Source organism: Myxine glutinosa, chromosome 12 (genome assembly GCF_964187855.1).
Source record: "Myxine glutinosa chromosome 12, kmMyxGlut1.1, whole genome shotgun sequence".
In the NCBI taxonomy this organism is placed as follows: Eukaryota; Metazoa; Chordata; class Myxini; order Myxiniformes; family Myxinidae; genus Myxine; species Myxine glutinosa.
Window position 1 is genome coordinate 88,307,872 of NC_136272.1, and position 21,886 is coordinate 88,329,757.

Below are 21,886 nucleotides of genomic sequence, written 5' to 3' on the forward strand. Positions count from 1 at the left end.
CACCTGTAGGAATTGTTTGCATCAACTTTCAAGGCTTAATTCATTTACATTGCTGCAGAACAGCTGTAAGTTGTTTACCCATAACTTGTTCCCTGAAGAAGGCATTTTTTACAATATAACTGTGCAATTTACGTTATTTTCCCGTTTTTGCTAACCTAAACTTTTTTTTTTAACCTCGAGCAGTTTACTGCTTACATTTGTACCATTTCAGGTTATTCACTGGACATTAAACTGCATAAATTTCAATAAAAACTGGAAAAATTGAGGTGTTCTAAAACTTTTGACTGGTGGTGTATGCATTAGACGTCATACTCTGCAATGATACAGGATCGAGGTTGTGCACTTTGATGAAAGTCATAGGTTTGAAAATGAGGAGTGTCATTACCACCAATTTGACTAATAATCAAGTATGGATGGAAATGTAGCGTTTGGATAGTGATAGGCTTGTGCTGCTCTGTGAAGTCGGTCTGTTATATGATCCCCCTCCATCTCCTCTGTCAACGCAAGCCTCTTCTTCTTCGAGGTCAAATGGCATATAGGCCTGTAATGGAGGCTCTTGATTTCTCTCCAACAATACCTCACACTTGGTGATAAAACCTGAGACGCAGGTTTAATTGCACTCGCAATATTTGACTGTCGCGGACAATCCCTGTCACGGGAAGCCTCAACTCGTTCGCGACCAATATCAAAAAAGTCCGCTCCCCGCCTCCACGCGATTCACGGCTGTATCTCTCTCCTGGCCGTCTTCTCCTCTTCCTCCTCCTCCTCCTCCTCCTCCTTCCGGTTCTTTGCCACGTTTTCCTTTTTCCTCCACAAACATTAATTTTTACCTTTTACTAAAGTCATCTCCATTTCACACAAAAATCTTAACAACAATATTACCTTAAACTAAAAATCCTACAAGTAAATAATCAACAACAAAGGCGGAAGTTACGAATCTGTAATACTACCCACTGTCTACTGGACCTTGAGAAGTTAGAGAAAGGCATTTTTAAAATGATGTTTAGGCTTATGGAAGAGGAGTTAAAACAAGCCATGTACAACCAAGCTATCTACCACATAAAACACAATGTGTGTTTGTTTGTACATTTGTACGTTTTTACGTTTGTACAGATGGCTGATGTCTGTCCCCCTTCATAAGGGTATGTTTCAAAGGCTTTGAGTAAGATTTTAGTGGGGTTTTGAGAAGGGTTTTAAAGGCCATTCTGGTGTGTTCACTGCGGTCAGAAGACTCCAAGGACCCAAAGACCCTGAAAATGCAAAAGACCCAAAAGACCAGTAATTACATCTCTTCTATTGGAATTGTAGATGGTGACTCGCAAACTGAGCCTCAAGGGTGTGTTCAGAAGCGTGTTTATTTAAAAGTAATTAATTCAAGACGCAAGGAGGTGAAATTTGCTGCACGTGATGTGCAATGTGCGCAGAGTAAAATGAGTGCTCTTATACACATCTGTAGAATGTCTTATAAATAAAGATACAAGCACACCTGACGCAAGTGCGACGCTTCAGACTTTTTGTCACGCTCATGAGGCTGTACTGTCGAGTAAACTGCTTGAACCCGTCATTTTGACGGGCTTTTATACTTGTCTTTACCATAACTCACAGATGTGTGTGTGCGTATGCGTATTTGCCTGTTTGTAGCGCGACTCCTTGTACAGTTCTGGGCCGATTACATCCAGACTTGCTGCATAGTATCAGCATGACCCCAATTAATGTATAGGGGTGTTTTTCTATTTTTCGGTGGTCTTAAGGGTTGGGGGTGGGGTGGGGAACGGGTGGGTGTAGCCAATTCTCTATGTAAATTTGTATAGTGTAGCGCCACTCCAGGTAGGAGAGGGTATTGCAAGTCCCCACCCTTTACAGTACCGTATTGCTGTCCCCACGTTTTCCAGTGCAGTGAGGTGTTTTGAATTATAAGCAGTTGTGATGTTTTTGCTTCATGCACGTAACCCGGGTTATTTAAAAAAAAAAAAAAATATTGGTAGCGATTGAGGAAGTTGTCAGTTGCCAATACAAGCCCAAACAAAGGTATGTTTAGGAAGAACGAGTTGCATGCTTGGAACAAGATCGCGTGTCAGGCAGGTACTCTACTAGTTATGTTAAAATAAGGATTTTATCAACTGTCATACCATAAGTATATGCTAACTGCTGTGAAAAGGAGATTCAACTGATGTTCGCCCTTCATCAGAGTAAAAGGTTTAAAAAAGATCAAAAGAGCCTGAATTTTTTTATCTGAATTTTTGCTGATTGTGAAAAAAAAGCTTGGCTTGATCACTTGAAAAACCTTTGTAAAAGATGGATGGGATACGAAATTGCTTGAGAAAAGTTTTTGTAGCGGTGCCCAAGAAATATGCTACATTTGTAACAGTTTGGGGAGAGTGGGAGGGGAATGGGGGGAGAGTTTATTGTTTCCATAAACGGTGTGCAGGAGTTCACTAAAAGTACATCAAAATCTCTATCACATTTCCTTGCCCCTCCCCCTCCCCCCCCCCCCCCCCCCCACCCACGCTCTGTCTTGTGCTCTGTCCCCTAAATATTCCTGCAGAACGCACAACATCTGCCAGAAAATCTCTTCTGGTGAAACTGCCAAAATCAACTCTCTACTCACCTTCATGCTTTCATTCCAATTTTTTCCCACCTCTGGAATATACTCCCACACTCTCCCACACCTCCATCCAGGTCTTCAAAACAGCTGTTCACCACCATCTCATATCTTCCCCCATTCAAAACTTTGATCTTTTCTACCCCCATGAATCTACCCCAAACCCTCCTCCTTCAAATTTCCTGTTTTCTTTCCTGAAAGTCCCTATAGTGTCCATCTTGTTTATCCTGTGTACCCTGCCCCAGCTCTCTCTCTTCCACAGATGTCCCTGTTCCCTACTGTAGTACTTCCCTCTTTTTATCCCGCTCCCTTTATTATACGTTCTGTGTTTTAGCTCTCATACGAGCCTAGACTAAATATACAACAACAACAACACCAAAAAATATCGCCTTTGTTCTGTTGCAAGATGCTGGGTTGGTAGGAGGGAACATTTATACAGTATAGCATGTAGTATACGTAAAACAAAAATCATGACATAAAGTGAAAAGTTTTTAAAATCCAGACTGTTCCAAATATGGAGCAGACAGGCAAATGGCTGGCAACCCTCTCGTAAACTTCTCCATGTTTTGTCTTGTGATTCCAACGAAGAGCTATCTGATTGATGGCGAGTGATTATAAACTTATATTTATTTTTTTATTTTTTTCCTCCACTGGTTGGTGTGGGTTTAATTCCTGTGATCGCTCAATCTCGCAAACCCACACTTGGCAAATATGTACAGCACCCCTCAATGTGAGCTAGATCTTCATCCTGCAGTTGACCAATATGCTCAGAGTGGTGGGGATGGAGAGGATACCAACAAAAATATTACAAACTAATTTCAAGTATTTGTTCTGAGCTGTTTGCCTATTGTATTGATCCCGCAGCTTGTGTACAAGATGAAATTGAATGTACTCGTTGAGAAGCTCCAGATGATTTCACCAACAGTCCGACTGCAGAAGATCTGGCTGGATTATGTAGAGGAAGCTTGCAGAACCCTTCAAAAGATACAGGTGCAAATGCATTTCAATGAGTTCTCAAAATATCCTGCAAGATGCTCGATAAGATTATGGCAATTCACCAATGCATTACAAATCGAATCACTTTCATTTTCATGCTGCCAATGCATTTGTTTTGAACTTTGTGGTGGAAGGGTTTAATATAAGCCATGTATCTGCCCCCTTTATACTCGTATCAGAAATTGACTTTGCTAAACACGTTATATGGTGCAAATAAATGTGCAAATACATTGATTAATCAACTTGTTCTTTCAATAGTTATAATTATTCAAGGAGTGCTGCATTGCAAGATATTATATGTTTAATTCTAAGCTATTTTGCAAAAAACCCTCACAATATAAAAGACGTACCGACACACAATTTCTGAGACTAGTGTGATAACAATTCTTCCAGCCTCAAAAAGCCAAACATATATGACTTACAACATGGTTAGAATGTAGGGCCCGGTTGCATAAACCATTCTTAAGGACCCCACACCTTCCCCTTCCCCCCAACCCCCTCCCTCCCATCATCAACTTTTCTCCACCAACTCGAAGCAAGCTTTCATAAGTCATCTGGGTATTGTACATTGGAAGAAAGGTCATGATTCGTTGTTTGGGTTGACGTAAGTTTAAACTCATTTGCATACACGTATCAAACACGATCGTGGCCTTACGAGCTTTATGGGTTAAGGAATGATTTCCCCTAAGGTAGATTTTTTTTTTTTTCCCTTCAGTTAAGGATTTCCCTAAGTGCTGTTGGATAAACAACCCTTTGGAAATTTTTAGCTAAGTATTTCCTTAAGATTAAGGAAAGGTACAAAGACCTTGAGGATGAGCCAAATGTTTAAAGGAAGCGATCTCTAAACTGCCGACCTGGCAGTGCATGCGTGGGATGCGGAGGGGAAGGACGTGCACGTAAACTTGGGTTGAATAATAAATTATTTCCAATAATAAATAAGGAATGTGATGTTAGGCCTACACTCTGCACGTAATACTGACTGCAAACAAATATACATTTAAAACGTGAATTGGATGAATTTAATGAAAATGATATTTAAATCACAAACTCATAAAACAGTTTCACAGTTTCATAAAAAATGCTTTTTACCAGGTACCCTTTCCAATTTTTTGAAGGAATGTGCTTTCAGTTTATTAAAACTGCTTAACCTGCTTAACCATACCGCACTGTGAAACTAAACCAAAAAAAAAAAAACACAACACCATAATGTTCGTAGCTCATAGAAGATGTTTTTTTGTGCATGTCCAGCTGCTTTATGCATGGCTGGTGAAAGATGGCTTTTATAAATGTGTCAAGCTCGTGGCTTGACATTTATAAAAAATTTTTTACCGCCCCTGAAAAACCGCGAATTTGCAGAACACTGCCGCAAATAGAAAAAAAACTCATCAATTTCACGGAACACAGCCACGAGTAGAAAGCCCCCCCCCTCACCCCCCCCCCCCACAAATTTGCGGGATATTGTTTCACGAATAGAGAAACAGGACGCATTTTATCCAACCGCGAATACACGGAACCGCGAATAGCGGAACCGTGAATGGCATCATCTTCCAGATTAGTGTCAAAACTTGCATTTTAATTGTAAGATTTTATGTCAAAATGCAACCCAGATTTCAAAGAATTCTCCATCTGCCTCTCTCCCATGTCATATTAATCAACTTTGTGGTTTGTTTTGGTACTTCATGCAGCAAATTATTTCCCTTGTTTTTCACTAAGCCCTACTTGCATCTCTCAACTGAGGCTGTATTTAAACTCTAATTGAGGAAGCTTTTCAATTGATATCTCGACCAAATTTCCAAAAACGTCCATGCTTTTTTTTTTTTTGTCCAGATTGACCCAATTTCAAAGTTGCATTTTGCTAAACCCGCTGGGCAGCTGTGACCTACATACACCAGAAGTAGATTGCTTTCCTGGTGGACTCAGAACAACTCTGCCAAGTTTTGTTCCAAATGTTTAACTGGTTGGGTCGTAACAAAGTCGATGCTTCACCATTTAAATTACATTGCACAAAATGTTTACCTCAAGCTGTGACCTTTGACCTTTGAATGTTTGATGTGTCAATGACCTTTGACTTGCACAGACCAAAATTAATTGATTCAACATAAAAATTATCTTGGGTAATAGAAAAAGAATGAAAAAACAAACTGGGCTCACTTGCTTTTGAGATATTTTGTTCGCAGACGCACATAGACCAGACCGATTTCAAAGTGCAACTTTATTTGTAATATTGATGGATGAAATCAACAAAACGTGATGGAGGTGTGCTAATTCCCATTGAAGCAAGGGGAGGCTGATATGTCTGGCGTTAACCCATAGCGATGTTTACCGTGACGTCACGTACTCTATCACGTGACCACGCTCTTTGTTTTGGTTGGCAAAACACCAACCATGCTGGCCGTCTCTAAGTGGTGAAGTTTTACGATCATTGACGTGACACCACTTCAAGGACAATGCCTGTGAGCTGCTGTGTTGTTAATTGCACAAATAGATTTGAAAAGAATTCGGGAATAAGTTTCTATAGAATTCCAGAGAAAGAACCCAAACGATCGGCTTGGATAAATGCCATTCGGAGAAAACGATAGAACCCAACAGCGCAAACTCGTGTTTGTAGTACACATTTCTTGTCAGGTTTGTGAAATTTACAGTTTTTTTGTTATTAACTTTGTGTTGATTTTAGGAATCAACGCCGTTCGTACCATGGGCGCGGAGATAAGCACATTCAGCGCCGAGCGAGCTCGCCGGCCCCACGACGCTCGACAGACTTTTGCAAAGTGACCCGTCTTTGTACACAAATGACACATCGCTTCCTTAGCCGGACAAACTGACCTGAGATGGTTCCGGTTCCCGCAGAAATAGCTCTTAGCCTTACTTCCTGGCTTGGGTCCAGCAGCAGCAGCCACCGTCAAACTCGGGTCAGGGTCCTCGAGAGTGTCCGTTGTCCCCGATTCCGGCGGAGGTGCAGCATCCTCTAGCGCGGCGGTAGCTCTCTCAGGTCATGTCTGTCGGGATATCCCCGCAGTGACGTATGGGCGTTCATACGCGTCGGATTGTTCCCGCGCATCGGTGTACACGTGAGATAACCGAAGGGCTACTTCTAGGGTCAAGTCGGGTTCTTCAAGTAGTCTTTGTCTGACGACCGGCGATCTTATACCTGAGACAAAAGCATCGCGGGCAAGGTCATCACAGACTTGTTCATGGGTGCGTACCTCAGGGGTACAGTCCTTCAGTAGTCGTCGGAGGTCTTGAGCGAATTGGTCTATAGTCTCCGTGGGCTGTTGTCGACGAGACGCAAGCAAATGTCTTGGAGTAGACCATGCTTCGTGTTTTAATGTAGATACGTCGCAGCTCGGCCACAGCAGTATCGTACGTCGCGCACTGTGTAATGGACATGTTCACAGTATGGTTCACCTTGGATTGCAGCACTGCAAGCTTCGTGTCAGCAGTGATTCCCTCCTGGGAATTTAGATGATTAGTCAAGAGCTTCAGCCACTGTATCAGTTGCGCGGCCGCGTCCGTCGCCTGGGGGACTGCGCTGAAAACTGGAACTTGGATCAGCCATGAAAACTGGAACCACAGTGGCTTCACATGACCATCTAAAAAAATATTGTATGCCTCTAGTGACCTGAATGCCTTCAGTGACTCCCTTGTGTCGATACCCGGTGTGTCGATCAAGTACGTGTACACGTCGCCATAGTTCAAATCTGGCCAGCAAGATGGATTGTTTTGCCATCCTTTCAATGCAAATAGATCCGGAAGAATATCCTCACCATTCCTATAACTCAACTTCGATTTGTACCGAGATTTTGCAACAGTGTCAAGACTATTAAAATACTCAAACGATCACGTGTGTCGAGCGACGCCATTGTGCAAAACGAAAACAATGCGCTTTTGCCAACCAGGCTGCTGCGCATGCGTGGATATGGTGGGTTTGTTTATAAACGGTGAACATCGCTATTGTCGCAGCAGAATAACCTCATTTGCTTCAACAAGCTTCGACGAAAAGTTAACGGCCAAAATGTTAGCTTTTCCTTGCTTCCCTCGCCGGTTAGCATTCCTCGATCAAAGTTCTGTCCATTTCATCCTGTCTACCTGTCCACCAACATAAATCGACACTAGCATTTGCGAGCAAGACTATTTCTTCATTTTATAATTTGTAGTAATAATAATAACTAGAACTGCCATTTTATAGCTGCTGGCAGTGATGACTGCTTTCCTCCGCTTTCACGCTTTGATACAACCCTGCTTTGACACAACCACACTTTCATACAACCCTGCTTTGATACAACCCCGCTTTCATCGGACATGCTTTGATACAACCCCGCTTTAATCGGACACACTTTTATACAACCCCACTTTCATCGGACATGCCATGATGCAACCCTGCTTTGATTGGACAAGCTTTGATACAACCCCGCTTTCATCGGACATGCTTGGATACAACCCCGCTTGGATACAACCCCGTTTTAATCGGACACACTTTTATACAACCCCGCTTTCATCGGACATGCCATGATACAATCCCGCTTTGATTGGACAAGCTTTGATACAACCCCGCTTTGATACAACCCTGCTTTAATCAGAGACACTTTCATACATCCCCGCTTTTATTGGATACGCTTTGTTACAACCCCGCTTTGCTACAGCGCTGCTTTCATACAACCCCACTTTCATCAGAATTAAAGCTATACTGAGAAGTCACATGGCTGGAGAAGGTAAATGTAGAATTTCTTCTTCACACAATAACAACTGCTACCTTCCAGATCGTACAACCAATCGTGTTGAGATTTTAAAAACTTGTTCCACCTGACGAAATCTACTCGTACATTAGTTTAAAGTTTCACGTTGATCAATCAAGTGGTTCAAGAGAATTTAAAAAAAAATTCCCTTCAATTATTTATGGCTGCCAAACCGAACAACCCATCATGTTGCAATTTTATACTCTCATTCCACTAGACACCTTCTACAGCATTTTCAAGATTCACGTCCATCAATGAAGCTTTTCAATAGATGCAACATTTTTAAAATGCAGAGAAGCTAATGCAGAGCTTCCTCTTCTTCACACAATGACTTCTAGCTTCCAGACCGTAGAACGAATCATGTTGAATTTTTACACACCTGTTCTCCTTCATGACTTCTACTTTATTATAAAGTTTCACGTCTATCAATGAAGCGGTTCAGGAGATATAATGTTTTAAAGATTTTCGTTCAATCATTCATCACTGCCAATCCATGTGAGCTATCACAAATTCCAAAAGGTCATTTTAGCATGCAGACATGGGGAACATAATTGTGTAGTTTCCACTCTGACATGATCAAAATGAGGGAGGAGGTAGGTTTTAAAGGTTTATGCTTCAAAACGTCATTGCTCCTAAACAATGTGACTTATGATGTCATGGTTGCTGAACCTCTTGTTCGTCATGGATATGCGATTATGCATGCAAAGTTTGGCCTCGATCTGTTCAGCAGTTTCAGAGAAAATGTGCTTTTCGTGGTTTTAAGGCTTTTCTCTTAAAACAATATGGTGGCAGAACCACGTAACCTATGACGTCATTATTATTATTTTTCTGCATCAATTTATACCAAGATGCTCAAGAAATTTCATCCTGATCAGATGAAGTTTTTTACTTGTCGAATTATGACGTCATAATGGAGGCACCTATGACATCATCATTAACATGTTATTCCCCATGGGGAGTACTTTACAATGAGCCATGTTCCAATTTTTTCCATGAAGCAGTTTCAGAGATATAGAGGGGTATTTTTTTTTCCGGGTTTTCCAAGATGGTGCCAATACCACGTGACCCATGACGTCATAATTATAATTAAAAATTCTACATGAGAAATTGCTGCTCCTTCGATGAACATTTTGTATCAATCGGACCAACGGTTGCAGACAAAATGAATTTTAAAGGGAATAAACCATTTTTAGGGAAAACAATGGGAATAAGAGTCATGGGGTACCCTAATAATGTGATTCACATTATAGATACATATATAATGAGAGCTTATGCATCTTGATTACTGATGTGCACGTTTTTACAATTGTCATTATCTGTAGTATAATGAATATAAGCTTGGTAATAAACGTGTCAAGTGAAGGTGAATGAGTTTTCACTCTGCTTTATGCAGGACATTTCCTTCATTGTCCATTACTGTCTTGACACCTGCTGGCCATCATTTGATGTGGCCGTAAAAATGCTGCAATTCGCCAAAACTCGGGTAAGTTGAGCCAATCCATATCATGAGAACAATATAAAAACAAGCTGTTTAGGTCATTCTGAATCTTGCATCTCTATTGCAAAATGTGGATGGTTGGTGAGGATGGCATAAAACAGGCAGATATTATTAAAAATTCAGTGCTGAGAATGCAATGTAGTTTGATCAGTGCATCCTACTCCCTCCATCTAGCTGCACTGCAGGAAGGATTATGGCGATGGCTTGACTGCATTGATGTCAAAGGTAACAGGAAACGGGCAAATTTATCATCAGTTCAGAATGACATTTATAATTTAATGAATGAATGAATTATTTCTCAACACTTGGTGCAGGCTCAAGAAAGACTCACCACTTTCATTGGAGCTTTTGTTGCTGACCATTTCGAGTAAGTAAAACTCTAGTTTTGGATTTGATATTTGTATTGAAGCTTCACATTGGCAAATTGTTTAAGGTACCGGTACCTCACTTTGTAGTTTTAATTGTCAATGGCTGTAAATTTGTTGAAGGTGTAGGACATTAGAATAGACTATTTATTGGATGTCATCTCTGCATCTTCAGAAACGTATGAATTGCCACAATTTTAACAATGTGCAGACTATATTCCCCATAATTATACTGATAACATGGCTGAATGTGAATTAAAGTTTGACATTTTAAAATGATTCCATGACTTGGCCAGACTTTGAGAATTAAAGAAACTAGGGCATGCCCGTACGTGGGTGCCCGTTCCTTGCCAAAGGACGCTAGGGCATGCCCGTACTATATATATATCTAAAAGTATATCCCCCCCCTCTATTTACATGCAATGGTTTGGTCCAAAGCGAACGGCTTGCGAGTACGGTGACAATCCCCCCCCTCTATTTACATGAAATGGTTTGGTCCATTCGCAAAGCCAAAGCGGACGGCTTGCGAGTACGGTGACAATCCCCCCCCTCTATTTACATGAAATGGTTTGGTCCAAAGCGAACGGCTTGCGAGTACGGTGACAATCCCCCCCCTCTATTTACATGAAATGGTTTGGTCCAAAGCGAACGGCTTGCGGAGTTTGGTAAAGAAATCGCCATCACGTGCACAAACACGCAGGAAAGCGAATGAATCGCAAATTAGTTTTAATTAGTTTTAAAACATAGTTTAACGCCCGAGCGAGTTTAACGCAATCGCAAATCGCATCGCAAAGCGAAAGAATCGCAAATTAGTTTTAATTAGTTTTAAAACATAGTTTAACGCCAACATAGCGCCAACATAGTTTGCCGACGGGAAATAAATGAATACGCTCTCAAATGTGCCGTCCGAGGCAGAGTCTGTTCGCCACGTTCGGCACACGTGATAGCTCGCTGCTCTCTGATTGGTTGAATCGTTTTTTGGACATAGCTCGGTAACTACTTCTCCGATTAATATGAAACCTTGAAAAGGCACATCCTCGGGTCCCCAGCAATATACCTGGCAAGTTTAAAGTATATCGGACCGGTAGTTGTCGAGAAACAGCGGTCACAGACAAACATACATACATACATACATACATACATACATACACACAGAGATTAGTGGAATTATAGATAGATGCACTCTCCTGACTTGGGTAGCCTGGTGTTGGCTTAGCGGTTAGGGTGCCGGTTTGGGATCCCAGTCAATCGCTGAATTAACACCAGGGGGTTGACTCAGCCTGTCATCCTTCTGAGGTCGGCAAATTGAGTACCAGCTTGCTGGGATGAATGATCCCGGTGTGTACCCCGATTTAGAATAGGTACACCGTATCCCTGCACATCGTAGGAGGCGACAAAGGGTTGGCGTCAGGAAGGGCATCCGGCCATAAAAACATTGCCTCAAACAGGGAACCATGATTGTCATGGGGCCTGCAAGGCTAATCCCCGCTCTAGCGGGGGAAAATGGCCTTAAAGCGATCATTCATTCATTCATTCATTTACTCTCCTGACTTGGGTGCAATTTTGTTTGCATCCAAGCTGTTCTTCGGAAATATAAGGGCTCAGTAATTATGAAGTCAGATTTCACCTTTTCACAGTTGAGGGATGTTCATGTCAAACGATTTATTATTTTGAAAGCAAATATCTTTGCAGTTATCGATGATTGATATTATCTTAAGTTATGTAGGACTTGCTGTAAGCACCTGGCGTTGCCCGGGTTCTTTTTGAATGAATTTAATCTTCTGTACATAGGTCTTACTACTATAATTCGGCTTTTACTTGCGGCCGTAGAAGATTGACTCCTACAATTCAGCTCAGCTTTTAATTGCGAAATGGGCCCAGCCTGGCCGAGGCGGCCTCGACCGGCCTCGCCACCTAGCCTGTATCCTTCCTGGGGCCCATCCTGACATTTTTTGTTTCAGAGGTTTCTTCCTATCTTTCACTGTTCAGGAGATTAGCACGTGCAGACAAACAAACAAATGAAAAATCGGTCGGAGACCGAGGACTTGCCGGAATTTACTTTTTTATCGGCCATTTAGGACAAATATGGCGGACGAACCACGTGAGCGATGACGTCATCATTAACATTATTCCCCATGGAGAGTTCTTTACAATGAGCCATGTCTCGATTTTTTTCTATTCAGCACTTTCGGAGATATGGAGGTGCAAAGTTTTTCGGTTTTTCCAAGATGGCGGCCGACCACGTGACATATGACGTCATCATTAACATTTTATTCCCCATGGAGAGTTCTTTACAATGAGCCATGTCTCAATTTTTTCTGTTCAGCACTTTTGGAGATATAGTGGCGCAACGTTTTGCCGTTTTTCCAAGATGGCGACCGAACCACGTGACTGATGACGTCATCATTTACATATTTTATTCCCCATGGAGAGTTCTTTACAATGAGCCATGTCTCAATTTTTTCTGTTCAGTACTTTCGGAGATATAGAGGTGCAAAGTTTTTCGGTTTTTCCAAGATGTTGGCCGAACCACGTCGCCGATGACGTCATCAATTGGGCACAGTCTATTCCAGGGCAAGACCAATATGTGTGCAACGTTTGGCGATTCTACGTGCAACGGTGTAGACGCAGTGCTGCAAACAGACAGACAGATGAAAAATCGGTCAGAGACCGAGGACTTGCCGGAATTTACTTTTTTATCGACCATTTAGGACAAATATGGCGGCTGAACCACGTGACCGATGACGTCATCATTAACATATTTTATTCCCCATGGAGAGTTCTTTACAATGAGCCATGTCTCAATTTTTTCTATTCAGGACGTTTGGAGATGTGGAGGTGCAAAGTTTTTCGGTTTTTCCAAGATGGCGGCCGAACCACGTGACCGATGACGTCATCATTAACATATTTCATTCCCCATGGAGAGTTCTTTACAATGAGCCATGTCTCAATTTTTTCTGTACAGTACTTTCGGAGATATAGAGGTGCAAATTTTTTCGGTTTTTCCAAGATGGCGGCCGAACCACGTCACCGATGACGTCATCAATTGGGCACAGTCTATTCCAGGGCAAGACCAATATGTGTGCAAAGTTTGGCGCTTCTCCGTGCAACGGTGTAGACGCAGTGCTGCAAACAGACAGACAGACAGATGAAAAATCGGTCAGAGACCGAGGACTTGCCGGAATGTACTTTTTTATCGGCCATTTAGAACAAATATGGTGGCCGAACCACGTGATAGATGACGTCATCATTAACATATTTTATTCCCCATGGAGAGTTCTTTACAATGAGCCATGTCTCAATTTTTTCCATTCTGCACTTTTGGAGATATAGTGGTGCAAAGTTTTCCCGTTTTTCCAAGATGGCGGCCGAACCACGTGCCATATGACGTCATCATTAACATATTTTATTCCTCATGGAGAGTTCTTTACAATGAGCCATGTGTCAATTTTTTCTGTTCAGCACTTTTGGAGATATAGTGGTGCAAAGATTTGCCGTTTTTCCAAGATGGCGGCCGACCACGTGACTGATGACGTCATCATTAACATATTTCATTCCCCATGGAGAGTTCTTTACAATGAGCCATGTCTCAATTTTTTCTGTTCAGTACTTTCGGAGATATAGCGGAGCAATTTTTTTCGGTTTTTCCAAGATGGCGGGCGAACCACGTGACATATGACATCATCATTAACATATTTTATTCCCCATGGAGAGTTCTTTACAATGAGCCATGTCTCAATTTTTTCTGTTCAGCACTTTTGGAGATATAGTGGTGCAAAATTTTGCCGTTTTTCCAAGATGGCGGCCGACCACGTGACATATGACGTTATCATTAACATATTTTATTCCCCATGGAGAGTTCTTTACAATGAGCCATGTCTCAATTTTTTATGTTCAGTACTTTCGGAGATATAGAGGTGCAACGTTTTTCGGTTTTTCCAAGATGGCGGCCGAACCACGTCACCGATGACGTCATCAATTGGGCACAGTCTATTCCAGGGCAAGACCAATATGTGTGCAAAGTTTGGCGATTCTACGTGCAACGGTGTAGACGCAGTGCTGCAAACAGACAGACAGACAGACAAACAGACAGACAAACAGACAGACAAACAAACGAACAGATCAACATACTTGCCGGAAAATTTTTCCGGCAAGTAACAAACAGATGAAAAATCGGTCAGAGACCGAGGACTTGCCGGAATTTACTTTTTTATCGGCCATTTAGGACAAATATGGCGGCCGAACCACGTGACCGATGATGTCATCATGAACATATTTTATTCCCCATGGAGAGTTCTTTACAATGAGCCATGTCTCAATTTTTTCTATTCAGCACTTTTGGACACATAGAGGTGCTAAGTTTTTCGGTTTTTCCAAGATGGCGGCCGAGCCACGTGACATATGACATAATCATTAACAAATTTTATTCCCCATGGAGAGTTCTTTACAATGAGCCATGTCTCAATTTTTTCTGTTCAGCACTTTTGGAGATATAGTGGTGCAAAGTTTTGCCGTTTTTCCAAGATGGCGGCCGACCACGTGACATATGACATCATCATTAACATATTTTATTCCCCATGGAGAGTTCTTTACAATGAGCCATGTCTCAATTTTTTCTGTTCAGCACTTTTGGAGATATAGTGGTGCAAAGTTTTGCCGTTTTTCCAAGATGGCGGCCGACCACGTGACATATGACGTCATCATTAACATATTTTATTCCCCATGGAGAGTTCTTTACAATGAGCCATGGCTCAATTTTTTCTGTTCAGTACTTTCGGAGATATAGAGGTGCAATTTTTTTCGGTTTTTCCAAGATGGCGGCCGAACCACGTCACCGATGACGTCATCAATTGGGCACAGTCAATTCCAGGGCAAGACCAATATGTGTGCAAAGTTTGGCGATTCTACGTGCAACGGTGTAGACGCAGTGCTGCAAACAAACAGACAGACAGACAGACAGACAGACAGACAGACAAACAGACAGACAAACAAACGAACAGATCAACATACTTGCCGGAAAATTTTTCCGGCAAGTAACAAACAGACAGACAAACGAACAGATCAACATACTTGCCGGAAAAATTTTTCCGGCAAGTAACAAACAGACAAACAAACGAACAGATCAACATACTTGCCGGAATCTTTTCCGGCAAGTAATGAAAAATCGGTCAGAGACCGAGGACTTGCCAGAATGTACTTTTTTATCGGCCATTTTGGACAAATATGACGGCAGAAGCATGTGACCGATGACGTCATCATTAACATATTTTATTCCCCATGGAGAGTTCTTTGCAATGAGCCATGTCTCAATTTTTTTCTATGCAGCACTTTCGGAGATATGGAGGTGCGAGGTTTTTTGGTTTTTCTAAGATGGCGGCCGAACCACGTGACCGATGGCGTCATAATTTGGGCACAGTATATTAGAGGGCAAGACAAATACGTGTGCAAAGTTTGGCGATTCTATGTGCAACAGTGTAGACGTAGTGCTGCAAACAGAGAAACGAACAGATCAACATACCTGCCGGAATTTTTTCCGGCAAATAACAAACAAACAGACAGACAAACAGACAAACAGACAGACAAACAAACAGACAGACAGACAAACCAACCGATCAACATGCTTGCCGGAATCTTTTCCGGCAAGTAACAAACAAAAACTTTCTTTTATATTGTTATGTCGGGTGGGGTAGTGATATGTAGAGCCAGCTAGATCTGAATAGGTAACGTGCTTCTTATGTCGCGGTGAGGTATCTGACCTGTAATAAGTTTCATGTCTCGGCGTTTTGTCAGTTAAGATGTATACCTGTGGACATACCAGGATGTTCGTGTGTTAAATAGAGTAGGGATTAAAGAGTAGCGCCCCTGTGTGTCTCACCTGGTAGTCAAACCGTTGTCCCTTTTGGCACTGCACCCATTTAGACACTTTGTTAGGATCTTTATTACAACACTAAATAAATCTGTTCCCTGACATGACTTTGGAAGACGAACAGGCAACGGGGCTGGTTCGGGGCGCCGCGCTGGACTGCGGCCCGTTTAATTTCCGCTAGGCCCTCGTAGCACGCTACATGCTATATGCTATACCACGCCCAGGAGGGCTGTGATCGGTTGGCGGGAATGGACGCGGAAGGCGCGAAGCGGGTCGACAAAACTTGGGAGACTACGAGGCCCTGATTGGGTGCCGCGCAGGGCTGACGTCACGGCCAGAGGTGATAAGGGCGCGCCGAATGACGTCAAAGGTTTTTGAGTTAGCGGTTCACAGTTCACAGCTTGAGAGTCCTGGTGCGATCCCAAATTCGCTTGTGAGCAGAGTCCTGGCCCTGGTTGAGTTGGCTGTCGTGTGGGAGATCGCCGTCGAGGTGGTTGGAGCTCGCTCCTTTTTGCTGGGTGGACTCGCGCTGGCCTGCGTTGGACCTCGTGGTGCTTTTGAATTTGGGTCCAGGCCTTCGCGGTGCTTGTGTGGGAGTGAGGCGCCTCGTGGTGTGCAGCAGAGATTGGAGACAGACAAGACAGATAAGGCCAATCCCCATTGCAAATTACACGACGAGACATTTATTTTCGTAATTCATTTTCCCCCGTCTGTGTTTGAGATCTGGTGTGTGGGATCCCAATTTAGGAGTTTTCGATTTATTATCGCGTTTTCCTGTCCCTGCGTTTCTTTTTTATAAACCCTTGTATTATTTTCTATTCCCTGTTACACCTGTGCCCGTGTCGAGTTAATTCCCTTACAGGATCGGAGTGTCCGTTGGAGTTTGATTGCCGTCCACAGTTAAGCGCTTACGCAGCTTCCACCTTCCTTCTTCCTCCCGCGTGACCATAGTAAAATCCGTATTGGTTGTTGCCTCCGAATAAAACCGTTTAGGCCTATCCGCGGTCTCTGGTGTTAACCGGAGTCGCACGACAATATATATAACAATAATAAAAAGATAAAGATAGATAAAAAATGCAACCTTTTTCACCTTTGCTTTGAACCAAAGATCGGCTTTTGAGAACTTTTATTGGGTGAAAGGTAACTTTGATGTTGATACGACTTACTGCACTTGTGTAAACAAACTACAACAAATAGGATGTTTGTGACGTGATTCAAACCTCACCAGCGGACTGCAGTGGCACAGCTTTCTCAACTCAACGGATCTATTTTCTGAGGTTCTGCACCATCTCTCTTCTGCAAATATCGACCGGGCACAGTTTATCTGGCTTCGACATCAGGTAAGGTTTGATTTTTTTTGGGGGGGTGGATGTGGGTGGGGAAGGGGAGTTGGGATGGTGGATAGATGTCAACCGAGGAGAAAAAGGGTGTAAGCTGTCCAATCAATTGATTGTGTTGTGGTCAAAAGTTTGTTCGCAAATAGCAAAGTTAAAAAAATAAATCAAAGTTTGATTTTTGCTTTCATTACAAAGTGTGTACATGTTGGTCCATCTCCATTCTATCTTTGAACTTCCTATAAAAAACGATTGTGGGACATGATTATTCTGATTATGCCAGATTATTCTGAAGGTAACTTGTTGTTGTGTATAAGCTTGCAAGTTTATCTCAGTTGGACACGGCCAAAATATCCCATCAGAAACTAGGAGAACCGACTGCCTCGACTCGCACTGGATGTGAATTGTATTTCGGCAACAGCCCTTTTGACTTCTCAGTTCTTTATGTATTCCATTTTTCCATCTGCTTTTTTATATAACTTAGTTGCGATATTAGTTTCCTTGTCAAAGTCGTAGTGGTATGGTGAAAAAGCCAAATTATGCATTTTTTGTTGTTTGTTAAGAGATGTTTCAGAAAAAGACCGATTTACTTATCTTGGCATCCTCATTTTTCCAGGTGGAAATTGAACAGAGGCTTGATGCGACAAAGCTCAAAATGCTCCTGGTGGCCATTACCCCTGGCACTTTATTCTCTGGCCTACAAACATTGCTCAAATGTTGTATCGCCCCGCTGGCGTGCTTTAGAGTACCTGGTGGACGGGTACGCAATGGCAATGGCTGATATAAGATTTACCATATAACCAGCATCACAGTCCTGAAATTACAGGTTTGCAATGTGAGGTTTCTTAAATACTTTGTGTTTTTGAAAAATAGACGATTCTTGCAAGATGGTTGGAGAGGGAAGTTCGGAACATGGAAATCACAGAAAAGGTATGATGTTTTTTCCTCTCATTGCATCCACCACTGAAGGTGGACGATGGTTATGGTTTCAACCCTGTTTGTCTGTCTGTCTGTCTGTGAGCAGGATATCTCAAGTTGTGAACATATTCAAACAAAATTTGGTGGACAGGTTGAGTGTATGCCAAGGACGAATTGATTAGATTTTGGTGAAGATCCATATCCAGATGCTGAAATCGGATATCCTGAAATTTGAATTTATTATTTACCATTGAGAGATATGGCCAAAAACGATGTATGGCATGATGTCTCAAAGTTGCGGCCGGGTTATGACAAAACTAGCTGGATACGTTTGGTAGGTGACAAGAACCAGCCGATTTGATCAGTGGGATATAAAACATAAACTGTTCAGCCTGGCGGAGGTATGCGCTCTCCTGAGTGCCATTCTTGCTTATATTTTTTAACAGGCTTCTCATCATCTTGTCTCTTTCTCTCTCTCTCACTCTCTCTCACTCTCTCACTCTCTCACTCTCTCACTCTCTCACTCACTCACTCACTCACTCTCTCACTCACTCACTATCCCTCAACCTCACTCCCTTTCTCCACCTCTCTACCCCTCACTCTCCGTCTGCCTCCCTCTCTTCCCCTCCCAATCCCGCTCTCATTCTTTCTCTCTCCTTGTAGTCTGGGTGGCCAGAAAATGGTCTGAAGATGTTGGAGGTCTTTTTTAATATCTCTGAATTTTCATCAAGCGAGTTACTCTCCCACAGGGAGGCTTTTATTGAGGTAGGTTGTTTTTATCTCCTCGTAATATTGTTGTCTGTAACAACCTGAAAGATATGCACTGCTGATGTATCTTCATTTCATGAATCTATTACAGGATGACATTATGGTGCAGCTGTTGCAAAATTTGCTGCAAAGTCTCAGGAAGCTTCTGCACCTCCACCGGCAGTACAATTGTTTCCTCCTGTTGTCAGAATTTGAAAATGTTCGTGTTTCAGGCTTGGCCATGGGTTTACACTTATTATAGTTTAAAATAATAAACACCTGGGTATTTGTAATAAATTTCAGTTGCATCTTGCTCCATCCCTTTGCCCAGGAGAGCACTGTTGCCATAGCATTCCACATGTTGGATCGTGCAACTGCGCCACAGCTTGTTCCGGGCATTGTTGAGCGTTACGTGATTCCCTACCTTGCTGAGCATGACATACCGGAAGAGAAGTTCTTCTTGCAGTACATAACGGTGAGAGTTGTGAACCCAACGTAATGCAAGTGGGTATGCTGGTATATGATGATGCTTGTGCTTATAATTGGTGGAAGGGGGCCCTGGAGATTGGCACTGTGTTGCTGTGTTTACCTCTTGGGTTTCTCTTTACCCCACAAAATGCCACAGGATTAATAAAATCTAATTTTGTTTTCAGTACCTGCTCGAGCATCACAGCGTTCGCTCAACTTCACTCTTTGAAACTGCTTCAGAAGCCAAGGCGATGACAGTGCTGGATTGCATGTCGGACACGGATGTAAGGTTCATCCTCAGAGGAAAAGTATTTTGTTGATAGATATTGACGTTGGATTTATGAAGCTTCTGCCAAAGATATGGGATCTTGATAGGGTTGAAACACTAAATTGTCTTTCTAAGTTATTAAAAGTTTTGGTAAAAATGGAAACATTTAAGTTTTAAATATCTTTACATTGCTTTTAAAAAGAGTATGAAGCTTTCATATTCGCAAAACAACTCTTTATTGCTCAATATGAATTCACACATTTTAACGACTGTACCTGCATTCAAACAAAGAACAAGGTTAATGTTATTACACAACAAACACAACAACAGGCATTTTAAGGCCATTTTCCTTGCAAGAACGGGGGTTAGCCTTGCGGTCCCCATGACAATCTTCTCCAAATTGTCATGGTTCTATTTTTGAGGCAATGTTTTTATGGCCGGATGCCCTTCCTGACGCCAACCCTTTGAGTCGCCTCTTATGACACGCAGGGATACGGTGTACCTATTCTAAACTGGGGTACACACCGGTATAATGTTATTACACAAGGTGAACAAAAGGATCAAAAGAGAGCAGCTTGTGTTACTACCAACTGCATGCAATTATGAACATGTGCTTCAATGCCAAGCTCCAGATTTGCAACAAAAAATAAATAATTAATTTCAAATACAGCCAGTCCACGGTTTATGAACGTATCGCTGCCGAACATCCGTTCATACGAACAATACACTTTATAAACTTGTTTCGGTCTTTAGAACGTTCTATCCATTCACACGAACATGGCTTTTTTGAACGTACTGCGCTGAGCCTTAAACACATTAAATCGGACCTCGAGTGTTAATTACTCATTCACATCTCGTTCACACGGGCTTCATCCCAACACTATTCTGCCATTTCACATGCTATTCACTCCACTGGGTTCTTTATCAGCACGAGACAGCGGTTTTTATCTTGCCAAAACGAAGTTTTTGCAAGATGTATTAGTCAGCTTGTATGTTTGTTTGTTTTTTTGTTTGTGGTTAATCATTTTTTTTTCACGTTTAGATCACTCTGTAGACCACAGTTATTATTGGAAACTCCTGTAACTTCGCATATCAGAGTCCTATAGAGATACCCTTCAGCACACAAAATTTTGAAGGTCAAAGGTCAAGGTCACGTTGTGGTCAATCATGGAGGTCGACGAAACACTAATTTTTTGAGTAACTTTGATCGGATCGTCTCCAAACTTCATGGGAATCTAGTATATGGTCCGGCGCTCAGCTGATTAGTTTTTGGTGGCGATCGGCCTTGACCTTCATGGTTAGCGCTGGAGGTCGAAAATTATTGACCCCAAGGTCAAATTTTGAAATCGTAGGTACCATATCGAGTAATACCTCATATGAATGCCCTTGATGAGTGCTTCCCAGATCTGTAAACAGTTTGACGCTATGACGTCATTTGATGACGTCATGACGAAAAAACGGAATTTTCACATTTTGGCAAGATACGGTTCACCCTGTGGGTGACATATTAATTTTTTTGTTTGTTTTTTTTGATTTTTTGTATACTGAATCGAGTATACAAAATAGCAAGAAACTTGCTATTTCTGGTTTCTTGCTATTTAAATACTTTCCAGTTCTTCTTTCCACCCTTCACCTTGAATGTTGCTTCTTCCTTCCAAACCTGCTAGCTGGTGTTGGATGCAGTCCAGCAGATCATGCTTAAAGCTGTGGTGCCCTGGAGTAAGTCAATGGAACAACTGGTGCAGAAGTATCTACACATGGAGCACCCGAAGTACGCAAATCTTAAATCAAGTGGCTTTTTATTGCTTACTTTTCTTTTATAAGCCATTTTTACATGAAGGACTTTTATCGAAATGAGAATTCCTGAAATTCCTGAAATTGCTGTAATATTTAATTCAATTTGAACTGTATGAATGTTAGCTGAATATCGTGTCTTAATTTCATGCCAACAGTCACTTATTGGTGCATACCCGAGTGTGCCCCAGCGTGGGTTTTTGTGCAAGTGAGTGATCTGAGTTTCCTGTCTGTTAGCAGGAATATATATATATATATATATATATATATATTATTGAGATGTATATATATATATAT

At 42.0% G+C, this 21,886-nt stretch overlaps 1 protein-coding gene across 2 annotated transcripts in view; it reads left to right on the top strand.

Annotated features, from left to right (window-relative positions):
* Nucleotides 1-21,886, top strand: part of KNTC1 (kinetochore associated 1) — a 390,864-nt gene that overhangs the window by 92,198 nt on the left and 276,780 nt on the right. For both annotated transcript variants that reach the window (XM_078766073.1, XM_078766075.1), the window contains exons 17-28: nucleotides 3,467-3,592; nucleotides 9,725-9,814; nucleotides 10,004-10,054; nucleotides 10,144-10,196; nucleotides 17,289-17,400; nucleotides 18,011-18,154; nucleotides 18,268-18,324; nucleotides 18,976-19,077; nucleotides 19,172-19,279; nucleotides 19,391-19,534; nucleotides 19,713-19,811; nucleotides 21,463-21,566. In XM_078766073.1, the coding sequence (XP_078622199.1) occupies nucleotides 3,467-3,592; nucleotides 9,725-9,814; nucleotides 10,004-10,054; nucleotides 10,144-10,196; nucleotides 17,289-17,400; nucleotides 18,011-18,154; nucleotides 18,268-18,324; nucleotides 18,976-19,077; nucleotides 19,172-19,279; nucleotides 19,391-19,534; nucleotides 19,713-19,811; nucleotides 21,463-21,566 (1,190 nt within the window). The remainder of the gene's footprint in view (nucleotides 1-3,466; nucleotides 3,593-9,724; nucleotides 9,815-10,003; nucleotides 10,055-10,143; nucleotides 10,197-17,288; nucleotides 17,401-18,010; nucleotides 18,155-18,267; nucleotides 18,325-18,975; nucleotides 19,078-19,171; nucleotides 19,280-19,390; nucleotides 19,535-19,712; nucleotides 19,812-21,462; nucleotides 21,567-21,886) is intronic.